Genomic DNA, 14,348 nt, shown 5'->3' on the forward strand with positions numbered 1-14,348 from the left:
GTTTGGCCTACAAAACAGCTGCTATAATAAATGCATTTAAACCCGTAAAGTGTGCCAATCTGTTGTACAAGAACGGCAAGCTACCAAAGCAGAGAAGATAGTGAAATCAACATTTCACCCATGGGGAGGCTGGTGGAGGATTGTGGAGGAAGTTAACTTGATTGTGACAATTAGTGGCAGCAAGGCTGGAGAGCGGGCTCAGTGGTTAAGAGTGCTTGTTGCTCGTGTAGAGGACCCAATGTTTGATTCCTAGCATCCACATGGTGACTCACAATAGTCCATAACTCCAGTTTCAGGGGAGGTGGTACCTTCTTATGACTTCCAGAGACACCAGGCATACATATGACACACATATATATACATGAAATAAATACACCTGAAAAAATTGAAAATCAGTGTAGGACTCATTTACAGTCCAGTACTTTCCACAACATTGGAACACTCTGCATTAATGAGTATTATCAGTAGATTGTTTTTTTTTTTTTTTTTTTTTTTTTGTCCCTACTGTTTTGGTTACATTTCAGTGCTTTTTTCAAAAAGTACCAACAGACCAAATCAACTGTGGAGGAATGATTTATTGTAGTTCACAGGTGGAAGTTATAATCCATTACTGTGGAGAAGTCATGGCAACAGGAGCTTGGGGTAGCTTCTTCCATTGCATTCCACAGTCAAGAAGCAGAGTTATGAGTGCAAGTGTGGGCTCAGCCAGTTTTCTCAGTTTTATACAGCCCGGGACCCAAGTCTGGAGAATGGGAAAACCCCCTGACCAAGGTCAGAAGGCCTTCCTTCTCCATGGGTATTCCTGAAGGCCCATCTCTCTGGTGATTCCAGAGCTCATCAAGTTGACCATTCTGGTTAACAATTACATTTACCAACCAGTAGGATGTATGCATTTTTTGGCATTTCTTTACATAATTAAAAGTACAACACAACCATCATTTACATTCTCTAGCATTAGTTCATTGGTGTAATGCAAACATTAATCAAAATCACACTCAATGTTGAGTTAGCAACAAGAGTCAGGAGCTAGTCTTCATCACTGGACAGGCAATGTTCTGAGCAATCTAGATCAGGAAACCGGACTGGCAGTTCCACCCACCTCTTATACTGCTTTTTTGATGAATTATTTTTGAAATCTACAACAAAATTCCTTATTTTAAGACAAGGCAAATCTAAACCTTTGTGCACCATCATTGTTCCCCACGCCTAGAAAACAAAAGAGAAAGAAGCAATCGTCATTCAATTTAATATTCCCTCTGATCAAAACAAAACTCAACCCACAAGTTTACTCACTTGGCCACATTTGCAGATAATCTCTCCATTTGCTTGATAATCAGCAAATTTCTTCTGTAGTGCCTTGTTTTCTCTTACAATGTAGAGTCTCCTAAAATTATTGTGGAAGAAGGATCATCATTTAGTGAGATTTGACAAAATGACAATATGCAGCCACGGGTTCATGTTGAGCTTGGCAATGACCCAAAGGGTTGGGTTATCTGCTACCTCATTCTTTCTCATCTTCTGCTCCTCAGGATTATTTTTGCAACAAATCAGGTGAATGTCCCCATCCTACACCTCACAAGTTTGGAGGTGTGTGTTACTTTGAAGCCTGATGTTACTTTAACTTTTCAGTCATTCAAAAAAAAAATGAGAACAAATTTTGATACAAGTACCTTATGTCAAAATGGCTTTGTGTCTTAACATTACTCCATGTCTCAATGGAGATTACTTTCAAACAGAAATGAGAAGATAGCTGAGGAACTACAAAAAGGAAAGTTTTGAAAAGAAAAAAACAAAAACAAAAACAAAAACGTACTCACTACCGAAGCAGAATGTTTACAACGCCATTATGTCACCTCTACTAAAGACATTGAAACATGGACCTTGTTGCACTCACTTGAATTCCGGTGTCATATTGACATGATGCATCTTCTCAATTACATAGATGTTTTCTCCTGAGCACACCAGCATACTACAGTTTTTGCAGAGAAGAGTTATTAACGACGGATTGTTGTAATGCTTTGCAATGCTTCTTTTGACCTTCATTTTCTTTTCCAAGATACTTTGTACCTGTAATTTCAAAATCTGTATGGAGATAATAATAGTGAATTAATTTCTTCTCCTAGTTTTATGGAAGTAAATGAGCTGAAATTTACACATCTTAGGTAGATGGTGCTCCAGAAGGTAAAAATGAAGAAACTCTAGCACAGACAGATTCGGTAAACAATCTTCTATTGTAGTCAGCCTAAGTCCAAGTACAAAGAAATGATGGGGTAAAAGGTCAAGTTGTGGGGGATGTTTGGGTTCATTCTACAAGTGTGATAAAATTCTAACTTTTCAGTAAGACTGGCATTTCATGACATGCAAAATAGATTTTGTGTTTGGTGTCAACTCTCACTTTTTATCAGTGGTTGACCAAACACTGCTGAAAGACATTTCAAACCACAAAAGTGGAGTCGTTCTCCTGGCAACCACCTAAGTAGCAATGCTTTCTGGGGGAATCTGAGCCTAACGACAGTGTACAGGGTCCATTGCTTTTCTTCCTCTTTCATCTATCTGAGCAGTCTTGGGAGGTCAGACCTCTTGCTCAAGGGAAACCGAAAAAGGAAGTCCATTCTGGATGGATCATTTGTCATGATTTGAATATGGCTTGCACTTCTGTATTCATGCAGGAGCTGAATCCACAAAGTCTTGTGTTAATAAGACTTAATAATGAAGAGAAGTAAAACTTAATGTAGTTGTGTGCTTAGAAATGGGGCCCTTGAGAATTACTGTGGCTTAGGATTTAGAGGTAGCCCCCACAGGGTTGAATTATGGTGGCTTTGTAATGACAGAGAGAACACAAAGAAGTTTAGATACATATGCATTTCTCCATTTCTCCATAAGGCAATAACAGAGCAGAAGGTGAGGCCTCACAGAGCCATCCATGGCTTTAACTCTGAGTCAAACTAAGAGATGTCTTTACATTACAAATCAGCCTACCTCAGGTATTTCATTAAAGTAGTGGAAGGCAAACTAGTACAGTATTTTAGTCTACAGACTGGCAGAATTTAACCTGTAAGCCACACACCGTCCTAAAATTGGCCTACACAACTTAGCAATGAACACATCAGCTTTTACAAGAATTTCAACTAATTTATTCTCTTTAGTCATAAACATGGGGGAATAAATTTATAGTAGGATTATTTGGTGAAAAATGTTTGGTTTGCTTTATATCTAACGGGGTTTAAAAATGTAAGTTTGTATGAAAACCTGGCCAGGAAACCTTGGAGTTGGTTATATACTTTGCACACCAATTTGAAAGCATCCCTTCCCTTAAACTCTATTTAGGGTAGAGCCAATTCTAATGTTAAGAAACTAACATTCACACCCATATGCAAGGGTGTGAATTTTCTTCTAAATGGATTGTTTGCTATTATAGGAGTTACAGTCTTTACTTCAGTGGTATGAAAGTTTCCTGAAATATTGTATAAATATATTCTTTTTCCCCACGGCGTTTCCTTTACCCAATTCAAATAACCATGTCAGTAAATTGAGATTGAGCTATATGAGATATTACACGTGTTTTGATCAATCCAAATCAGCCTCAGGGTCATTGTCTAAGTGGAGCATCTCAAAAGTAACCATGTAGTCAAGTTTTTGACATCATACTTTACAGAGTTTTTGTTTTGTGTTGTGTGTTTTTGAGACAGGATTCACCCAGGCTGGAATTGAACATACTACGTAGTCCAAGATAGTCTAAAACTCAAGGGGTAATGTTCTCACCTCAGCCTTTTGAATGCTGGGATAAAAGACACGAGCCACCAAGGCTAGCTCCACGGTCCTACTCGAGTTCTATAGTGCTTACTTGTGTGTGATATGCACAACGCCATTAAATGTGTGTTTACTGTTTTCCACCCCCCATCCTCAGCAAGCAAAGCACACACACGAATCTCTACTTCACGTACCAAGGGTACTGTGTTTCCTTTCTCACCATGTTCTCTGCTTTTACAATACTGTCTGGCAGACAATAGGCATTTTATAAATATTTCTGAAATAAAGACACTGTGCTTGTACATATGGATTGGATCAAATGGAAACTACTAGGTAAGTCTAAGTGAGTGAGTTGCACAAGTGTTTCTTGGAAGATGGCACCCTAAATTCATATTGCCGAAGTTGATGTTTGGTTTCCCTAAAATGACCAAAATTCCCTCGGCACTTCTTGCCCCTACCCACAGATCTTGGGGCTTTGTGTGTGAACAAATCTTCAGACAGAGGCTGATAACTCAGCACAATTTCTGTCTGCAGAAGTAGCCACACAGACATCAAACCAAATGTAGCCATTCTCAGATGAAAACTAAACTCAGTGGCAGCCAAGAACAATACCTCATGTGCATACTCCTCTGGGTTCATATTCTGAACACGATTTATAGCTTTGTACATCATCTTCTCTCGGAAATCGTTCACAATCTCACGTTCAGTAACGCCCGAGCCACTACTGGTAACCAGGACGTAGGTACTTTCATCAGCTCTGGCTCGACCACGGGCCTGAGAACATGAACAAAGAAAGGAAGTTCTGTGTTTTGCTATGAGTTGTGTTGGTTTGGGTCCTGGGAAGATAGTCTTTGTTCGGTATCCCAGCCTTCAAATGATCTCTCTGTTCTTAGGAAAGGCAGTTATTACCCATGGCTTGTAGATACATTTTTTTGAAACCTTAAATGTTCTTCAATAGTGTTCTAGAAGGATTTTGGCAACTCTCAGAAGCCAAAATAACACACCGCCCATTTAGCCCCATTGCACTGAGCAACTGTCCTAACTGTGGAATCCCTGGGCAGTGGCTTGGATCACTGAAGCCATCTATTTGGAAGGAGGATGAATGCAGACAAGGCACGTCTCTGACCTTGGCACCAGGGCTTCTGAGCACACAGGACTGTTCCTGGCAGCTTACTTTGGACTTTTAAGTACATTTCTCAGGGAAAAAAATAAAGAGAGCAAAGAGTCGAATTTCTATAGACCACTTACGAAGGTGAAAGTTAGGCACACCAAATGCTTCTGTTCTTTAAAAAATTCAATTGTGTAAACAAGAAACCATGATATCTACTTCCCATTTTCCTCCTCAAGCTCCTCCCAGGTCTCCTTCTCCTCCACCTTGCTCTTTTGATGACCCCTAATGCCATTCATTTAGTGCTGCGTGGGTATGTGCTAGGTTGTTAATGGAACGTGAACAGGGGTGGTAAAGGCACATTTTTCATAGTAGAAGCTTTGGCTACCTAGCTCAAGAGCTTACGTATCAACTACAATACTATTATGAAGGCAATCTACACTCATAATGTAGTCATAAGCCTCTGATTTACAGATCACAACCTGCAATAATCTTGCTTTCCAGAAAGATGGCTGCTTAATGACTTTCATCTTCTGTAAGATCTATCCAAAGATGAAAAAAAAAACCCTTTTATGTTTTAAGAATAATGTCATGTATTTTCTTCATTATAGCTCCTTTGCATATTACAGCATTGTTAACATAGATAAATAAGAGAGCTGTGAAACAGAATTGCTCATTTATTTATTTATTGTATTTGCAACTAATCTCATTCAATAGTTTATGAAAAATTAAAAATATGGAAAAGTTCCGTGACTGAGGGAGGAAAAGATAGAACTGCTAGGCTCCCTAAGGTCTGAATGGGATTTGTGGACAGTGTAGTTCAGATTTCTGATCCCTCTAGGGGCTCACTGACATCTTAAGACTGAGGAGGCCTCTTGACTCTTGGAATGGGGCCAGCATTATGCACGGTCTTGGAAAATCCCAGGACATAGAAATAGCAACCAAATTAGAATTGTTAGTTAAACTGTAAGAGGTTGCTACAGGAGTTCAACAAACAGCAGTCAAATAAAAGGCGTTCTCTTGCAGTTCTTTAAGATCGGTCTTTTGGCACAAACACAGATGTATACTTAAAAGTTAAGAGGTATTGTCTTGATTCAGTAGAAGGGAGAAATCCACACAGGAACACAGGAATGAGAAGGAACACGTTAGGGATAGAGCCCTGCCCATACCTGGACCATGGCTATCTCATTCGTGACGAGGCCATAACGGATAACGATATTGCATTCTTTGATATCCAGGCCTTCCTCTGCCACTGTAGTAGCTATAAGCAGATTTATTTCTCCTGTGCGAAATTTACTAATGACTTCTTTTTGTTCGTTCTGTGGAAACATTTTAATAAATTAAATTTTGTGATGCTAAACACATTCAGATCTTCTAATTAGTAGAGAAAATAATAAATTGCAACTGGTCAGTGTAAATCAGAGGATTAGATCATACACGAATTTGCTGCCATCTGTTTTTGGCAATGAACAAAGACATGGTGGTGAGACAACATTTGATTTCCAATCTGGGATTACCACACAATAACAAAAATATTTCTATCCTGCAGTCTGGAGGTGGGAAGACATTCTTTATGCCAAGGAAATAAATTGATGGGCGATTTGAGAGGAAGAAAGGGAGAGGTGTTGCTGGCTGAGAAAAGGCTTTGGCAAGGCTAAAATAGGATTTACCTTTCAATACGTTAATGTCAGAGTCTGATACTTAGGAAACAAAATTCACTGAAATTTTTATATCAGTTTTGAGACACAGAAAATTCCTCACATACTATTGTTGGTCACTTAAGAATCATCCATGTTAGAAATCTATAGAATATTCCAGAAAGGACACAGGAGAAAGTCAAAATTCCAGATACTTGCAGGGAGGGGAGCTGGGACAGTAAAAAAAAAAAAAAAAAAAAATCAATGCTATTCTTTAATTTTACTTTCAGAAAGTTTAAGTTTAAGCAGGGTAAACATCAGGTCCATTCAAAAGGGAACATAAATGAAAAGCGGGTGAGTACACGAGTGAAGCCTAATCACAGCAAGGGTTTTTTAAATGTGAAGTTTGAAAGCTAACATAAACGCGTTGAAACACGAGTGCTGGCTTTCACACTGGAGAGTGGCTGAGCACAGGCCTCATCTGATCAGGCAGTCAGGGCACTTTAGTTCCACTTGACTCTCGTGGGAGTTACTAGCCTTTGTGGCATTCAGTGCGCAGCCTTATCCTTGCAGTTAAGCACACTTTACCTTCCAGACCAAGGGTGTTCTCTCCTGCCCTTTCCTTCCTTCTTAAAGGGAACACGAGTTTTTATTTGGCTCAGCAATGTGGAAGAACATTAGAGCAAGGTCCCTGACAACTTCTGCCTTATTCCTTCATATCCATTGATCAAAATGATGTCTTTGGGGACTGGGGAAATGTCTCAGTGATTAAGGGCACTGGCTGCTCTTCCAGAGGTCCTGAGTTGAATTTCTACCAACCACATGTTGGCTCACAACTATCTATAATGGGATCCGATTCCCTCTTCTGTCATGCAGGCACACATGCTGACAGAGCACTCAACATTTAAAAACATACACATATAAATAAATAATTAAAAAAACGGTGTCTTTGATTTCAATATACAACTATGGCTTGATTTCAAAGAGTCCTTGAGTATAAAATTCCAAGCTCAGTGTCAGGCCCTCAGATCAATGTTCCTAACTTCGATCAGGACGGATGAGTCTGCTTCAGGTCATGAGGAGAGAACGCAATGCTTCATATTTTGGCTGGCCAGCCCTAGTGTTAGACCTGATGAGGAACTACCATGAGGGAGTGTGAACATACTGGGTGTCAGAGTGGGCAACCTCAAGTTTTCTTCTCTTAAACAAACAGCAAATGGATTTGGTTGGTTCCACTGTGTGAAGCGATGATGGCTACCACAGAAAAGAAACATCCATCTTCTCACCCGGGTAAGACTCAGGGGGAACTTAGCTTTCAGAAGAACATTTAATTGCTTATACAGTTCACAAGTGTCTTTATTTTTTATTTTCAGAAGTGTTTTTTTAACTGTACACACAATAAATAATATAATTTAGAAAGCTAATAAAAGAGCAGAAACCTTCTCAAAACCCTGTCCCTAACACAGCCAGTATGTTAATTCTTCCAGGTTCTTAAGAGACTTCGTTTTACAAATATTTATTGTCCAGTTTTGATTATAATCCACACATATTGAGCAGTTTTGAGTTTCTGCTTGATTTCATACTGTAAGTATTTCTTTACGATATCGATAAGATAAGAGTTACTCATTTTTGAGATGTTCCTGTAAGTCGTTAAAAAGGAAAGCGGATTCCACTATAACGTATCCCTTAACTCATCACGTACCACGATCAGCCTACCATTAATGATGGAAACCTCGAGCCTTCTGTGAATGTATTTGTGAGATGTGAAAGACTGTGGCGACATTACCAAAGATTACAGAAGACTAGCTGGAATTTAAGACATGGATCCCAAAAGGACACCATACCTGTGTCATGGGCTTGACTTCACTGCTGTGTCCTGCTCCAATCAGGTGGTGTGCTTTGATGCCAACTTCTGCAAACTTTTCATTTTCCATAATCCACTGGGAGAGTGCGTAGGTGCTCTGCCGGGTTTTCGTGAAAATAATTCCTCGAGACGATTCCTCAGTCCTTGTGAATTGTTCCAATATGGTGTTTCTTAATTTAGTGAGTTTTTCATTTTCATATTCTGGGTTTTCGGCTAGTTTTTTCAACATTTTCCTGTTATCTTTAAAAGCAATTACCAATGTTATCAGCTTGATCTAGCTAGCCCACTAAAGACACTCACACACCTCATTATGCTGATAGAACATAATCTATTTCTGTTGACTAATTAAAGAAGAAAATAACTTAAAAACTCTTAAAAATAAAATCAGTTTTTATCAGCAAATTAAAAAAAATGACACTGGCGATTTTTACGTACTGAAACACTAAGACATGACTCATTAATAGGTAACCATGTGATATATTTAGTGCTCAGACGGTTTAATTAATTAATTGCAATAGTCTTGGCAATAAAAGTGGATGATCAAATGATTAATTACGATCACACAATTAAAAGCTAACCTGCCGTATCAAATTATAAACCAGTCTTTATGAGATTCTTTTATCTTTCAAGATGAATTTTGAGTGCCTTCTAGAAAACTTAAAGCAGTGAGTCTCTGTCTGAGGAGACCATGAAGGAACATGTGTTTTGTGCTATATTGAGTCTTACCAAAGAATAAATCCATGAGAAATTCATCTGTTTCGTCCATTTTCAAAGATTTCTTTACATTGTCCTTAAGTTCATCATCGTGACTGCTAGCATCTTCTTCGCTCTCGTCACTGTCCTCTAAGACGGCAAACTTCTTTTCTTTCTCATCAGCGTAGAAGCTTTCCAGGTGGCTGTACGCGTCAATCATCCGGATGGTGTCGTTGATCTGCAGGGCTTCGTTGTATTTCCTCAAATGTTCCGCACAGGCACGGTGTTTGCGATTCCCGGCCTTCGCAGCTGTGGAAGGAGACACTCTGAGTAAGGCCAAGGGCAGGGAGCCGTCCTACAGCAACTATGGCTCCGAACTAACTTCATCGTAGTGTTGGAATGAGCAAGGCTCCTATGTGCCAGGAGTTCTAAACGGGGTGGTTTTCAACTCCAAGGCTTGCTGCCTGAGCTCAGGGTGAGCAGCCACGTGAACCTCAACCGTAGCTGAACTGAACAGCTTGGAAAACACGTCAGTAAAATTGCCTTTGAAGACAGAACTGTTGATAGCTGCCTTAAGACTTTATACGTAATAAAAGAAAGTGAAAACAGGGTGAATTGACACCTCTCTCCTTAGTTGAGGAGCTGGAACATGTGTGGGCTTGCCCTACACACACACACACACACACACACACACACACACACACACACACACACGCGCGCGCACGCTTGCTTGCGTCCGCAACACACAAATTCTGCTTGATGCTCCGCATTTGCTTTCGGGTAGCTTCTGAGTCTAAGAGGATCATCTAAAATCTCGGTGGAAACAAGAAAAAAAAAAAAACTGTTAGATCAAAACCCAATTTACCTTTTTTTTCCATTTGAATGGCCCATTGCTCATAATGCTGGGTTCCAAATTCGGACATTGGACTCATTTGGCAGTAAGTTTGAATGCTTGCCATAATTTCTAGAAGTTTTTCTTTAAATGGATTCTAAAAACAATCGTCAATATATTATTAAAGTTGTTTGAAATGGCACTCATTATCTTTGTAAAAATAATTCGCATATTATTAAAAGATTGGTTCAGGAACATTAACTAGACAATGTAACAGAACAGTCTCTGATCTCTTCTTTGTTCAATACATTTTGCTTTTACAGTCTTATTTCTACTGTCAGGACACACCAGTCCTGACACCATACACCTCTATCATAAAATTGCCTATCTAAATTTTTTAAAAAGTAAACTCAGTGATTTGTAAAAGTGTTACAAACCTTGAAAGTCAAAGAAAATTTTAAAAAATGGTTTGGGCTAATGGCACAATTATTTAGAAATCCTTTAATTTTATTTAGGTAATATTCCTATGTAAATACCAGGTTTCAGTATTATTACTTCCAAAATAAAAAGCAATTGACATACTTTGGAAAAAAAATCCAGATATGAAAGAATGTATGTTATGTGATTCGACTTGGATAAAGTTCAAAATCTGTCAAAACTTATAGTTTCCCTCTGCATGGGGCCTGGAAGGAGAAAGTGTTTTGAGGGCCTTGTAATGTACTGTCTCTTTATTTTTTTTTTGCATAAGTTTGCTCAAATTACGAAAATCCACAAGTACATTTTGTGCTTTTCTCCATGCATCATACTTTAATGAAGAGTAATTTTAAAAGTTAAGACAAAAAAGAATGACAATTTTTTTTTTCAAAAGAATATCCAGAGAAATGTTTCTGGATGATCAAGAATGGAAGCGTGAATTTGAGCTTATTGGGAAAATGCAAGCGACAGAAATGTAAAAGTGAGTACAGTATGCTCAAAGTGCCAGCACAGCTCTAGTTCAGAATGAAAATGGAGGAAGCTGACCACTAACTCTGCTTTGATGCCCACAACACTTTGAGCATTACTTCCTCCACACACACGCCATCTTTTAGTCCCACTTGCCTTACCAGTTAGATTCTCAAGGGAACTAAACTTACACATTTCTATCAATTCTCAGTTCGACACAATAAAATACTGGAATCATCTACTAAACATCCAAACTGAATAGAAGTTTTTTTTTTGTTTGTTTGTTTTTTTAATTAGTGAAAATATTCACCAGAAAAGCACCGGTACATTAAATATTTCATTTTTTTAAATAATCTGTTTCCCAAAAATAGAAAATATTCAAATGAGGATTTCTATTATCATTGCAACTTCAACAAAATGGCCCCATGGAATGTCGGGAAATCAATCCTTCAGAACACCAAGTCACTAAGAAGGTATTGACTCCCACAAACCCTCTACTTTAGCTATCCAAGCCTCCTCAGCCCAGGACTTCCACTGTTCCAAGATTCATATGTAGCCAAGTACTATGTATGAGCCAGAAGGAGGAAGATGGTGGAAACAGTGAGTAGCAGTTTTTGCTGCCTTGTATCGATTTTTGATAGAACTGTTAAATGGGAATGTTCAGATGGTGAATGTAAAATAGACCCAGCCATCTTCCAATTGGATATGGTGTTGCCAGTCAAAAACCTATGAAATGCTAAGTGCATACTTCTCTGGTGTCATCAGCAATCACAAACTTCTTGCAGGGTTCCTTTATTTGATGCTTGAGTTGACCAAGATTCTCATTCACTGTTTTAATGGTGAATGCATCAAGATTGGCACATATCTGGAAAAGAGACACTTTAAGCATTCTTTTCTTATTTTTGTGTAATATGAAATTTTTAGTGTAAATATGTAACGTAGCAATTCATTCAAGTAGTATGCAGCATTATTTATCAAATACAGTATTTTAGCATTGCTTACTATGGGTTTAATTAACTGATGATCAATAATATTTGTTCTGATGTCCTCCAAAAGTGTATTCCAAGTCTTAATTCTAGAAAAAGATCCCCTTTAAATTTCATTTTGTAGCCGTAATATAGGACTTAGAACAATAGAGAGATTTATGTAAACTGACAGGATAGTTATGTGGTAACTGTTATCTGATTATATCAGGCAGCTGTGTTCACAGTCGTGCGGGATGTTAATAGATCATAATCTCATCCTTTTCTAAATGCAAAGAAGACTGCACAAGGGAATGAGCTGCCTCAGTCTTTGTGCCTAGATGACAGGTAGACATTAGGCCTTTATCCCAGTAATAAATTATATCTTGGAGACAATCCCTTTCTGAATCTTGTTTGCTTTAACAGTTTCTCCTGAATTCAACCTACAGTGTGAGGCTTAGATCTCTGGAGTCCTTACCACCTGAAATCAACAGCAGTACTTTAAATGGCACCCCAATTTTGGGAAGCTCTGAGTGCACCTCTAAGAGAAGATCCTCCTATCTCGATTTCCCACTCTCCCTACCCCTTATTTTGAGATGTTCTCACTCTGCAGCACTAGCTGGCCTGGAGCTCACTACGTAAATAATCTGCTTGGCTCTGCTTCCAGAGTGCCAGGACTAAAGGTGGGAAGCACCACACTTGCCTTTTCGCTTTTAATTTGAGTAACCCATACTCTAGACTGACACACAATGAAAAAAGACATGGAAGGCAATGCTGCTTTGAAAGTCATGGAGCAGCAAGCCCTCAGGAGTGAAAACAATCAACCTTTGCTCTGTATCACAAGTATTTATCAAGAGTATCACTTTGTTGTAGAAGGTTGAGGCTATTTTCAAGAGGCAGAGCCAACGGCTTTCATTTAACTGATGACATTGACACTTGAACTCTCAACATTACTTAGAATCCTAAGAAGCAGAGGCATTTGACACAGCTGTTTTTGGTTATTCACACACTCAGCAACTTACATTTAAGATATGCTTTTCGGCCTCAGATTGCTTTTTGGCTCCTCCAACACCAGGCGAAGCTGTCAGTCCTAGTATCTGGGGCAGGGGAATTACTGGCTTGTTTTGTTTCTTGAGGGTATTATTCTTCAACTTCTGCTTCAAATATCGTCTCATGATGTTGTTATAGACTGCCTCCTTGTTGGTGTGATGACACTCGTCAATGATAATGAGGGAAAAATCTTAATGGAAAAGGAAGAAGGTCTGTTTATCCAAATAAGCATGTTAGCGCAAGACAAGCTCTTTGGAGCTAAAGGAGAGAGCTACCACTGAGAGACAGTGGTATGTCAGCCCTATGTCAGTCTGCTGGTATGACTTCACCTGTGACCATTAGCAAGGTTTATGAAAACAAAGTTTGTGAATGTGAATCATGGCACTGTTCCTGCTAGCTATTATCTGTGTCTCAAGACAGAATTCAGAAAGTGTTAGTGAAATTTACACTTTTTTTTTCCCAAACAAGCAAACAGTAACAACAGTCACAAAATCTTCCCAGCGCTCTACTTTCATTCTTGAATAAAAATTTAATTTTAGGGCTGATACAGTCTATTTCTGTACTACCAAGTGTAAACAATACTATCTAGAGGGGCATGATTTTGTGTTTTTTAAGCTTTGCCTTTAATTATTGTGATTGCTTTTTACTTTTCTCCCCCTTTCACCTAATTATTTAACTATTCCAAATAATGTAGGCAGGATTGTAGTTTTATTCTACTGTAAAGAATGTAGTTCTAATAGGATCTATCATCAAATATGTGTGTGTACATATATTATACAATGTAATTATTCTCCCAGAGAAACCCAAGCAGAGTGATAGCAGAATGGAAGAACAACTGCTGAATTCTCAAAGGAATTGTTCAGAGGAACTCTGATAAGGTAAGAGTCAATCAAGAGGTAAGTTGAATGTGTGTGTGTGTGTGTGTCTTACAAGTAATGGTAGAACACAGTGACTGCTGGATGCTTGATTTAGTAACGATATACTTATGCAAAAGCAAGCCATCAAGTTAAACATTTTTCTATTTTTTGTTCATTTTTTCCAGGAAGTAGAACACTTCAATGAAATCTTATGAAATAAAAAATAACTTAAATAAACTAAGGTTACTTTTAATCATGTAAAAACCTACTTGACTAGCAACCTCTGCTACTGTCTTTAATATCTCTACCAGTCTTTTTTCAAAAAGTAACGACTCCAACCAACCTGACAGCTGTACGCCATCATCTTCTCCGCTCTCCCGATTAAAGAGGGAATTTTCAAGGATCTGAGCTGTGCTGATAATAACATCGTAAGATTTGACAACTTCTGGAAACGATATTTTCAGCTGGGTATCACCACTTAACCCAATAATGCGATACCATTTCTTTAAAAATGGGTTGAACTCTTTGCGAAAAAGTTGTTCAGCTAACATCACCTTAAAAAAAAAATGAGAACATACAGAATTTTTTAAAATTCAGAAAAAATAGAGAGGAAAGCAAAGTGAAAGGCACAGGAGAATGTCAAAGGACTATAT

At 38.5% G+C, this 14,348-nt stretch overlaps 1 protein-coding gene across 2 annotated transcripts in view; it reads right to left on the reverse strand.

The window, feature by feature from the left end:
• Nucleotides 1-557: 557 nt before the first annotated feature.
• Ifih1 (interferon induced with helicase C domain 1) overlaps nt 558-14,348 on the reverse strand; it is a 49,809-nt gene continuing 36,018 nt past the window's right edge. For both annotated transcript variants that reach the window (XM_060390271.1, XM_021637084.2), the window contains 11 exons: nt 14,039-14,249; nt 12,811-13,028; nt 11,575-11,691; nt 9,918-10,041; nt 9,086-9,361; nt 8,340-8,599; nt 6,028-6,177; nt 4,363-4,524; nt 1,895-2,082; nt 1,294-1,384; nt 558-1,206 (listed from right to left, as the gene is read on the reverse strand). In XM_060390271.1, coding sequence (XP_060246254.1) covers nt 1,027-1,206; nt 1,294-1,384; nt 1,895-2,082; nt 4,363-4,524; nt 6,028-6,177; nt 8,340-8,599; nt 9,086-9,361; nt 9,918-10,041; nt 11,575-11,691; nt 12,811-13,028; nt 14,039-14,249 — 1,977 coding nt within the window. In that variant the 3' untranslated portion in view covers nt 558-1,026. The remainder of the gene's footprint in view (nt 1,207-1,293; nt 1,385-1,894; nt 2,083-4,362; nt 4,525-6,027; nt 6,178-8,339; nt 8,600-9,085; nt 9,362-9,917; nt 10,042-11,574; nt 11,692-12,810; nt 13,029-14,038; nt 14,250-14,348) is intronic.

The sequence above is a fragment of the Meriones unguiculatus genome, chromosome 8, assembly GCF_030254825.1.
Source record: "Meriones unguiculatus strain TT.TT164.6M chromosome 8, Bangor_MerUng_6.1, whole genome shotgun sequence".
Taxonomy (NCBI): domain Eukaryota; kingdom Metazoa; phylum Chordata; class Mammalia; order Rodentia; family Muridae; genus Meriones; species Meriones unguiculatus.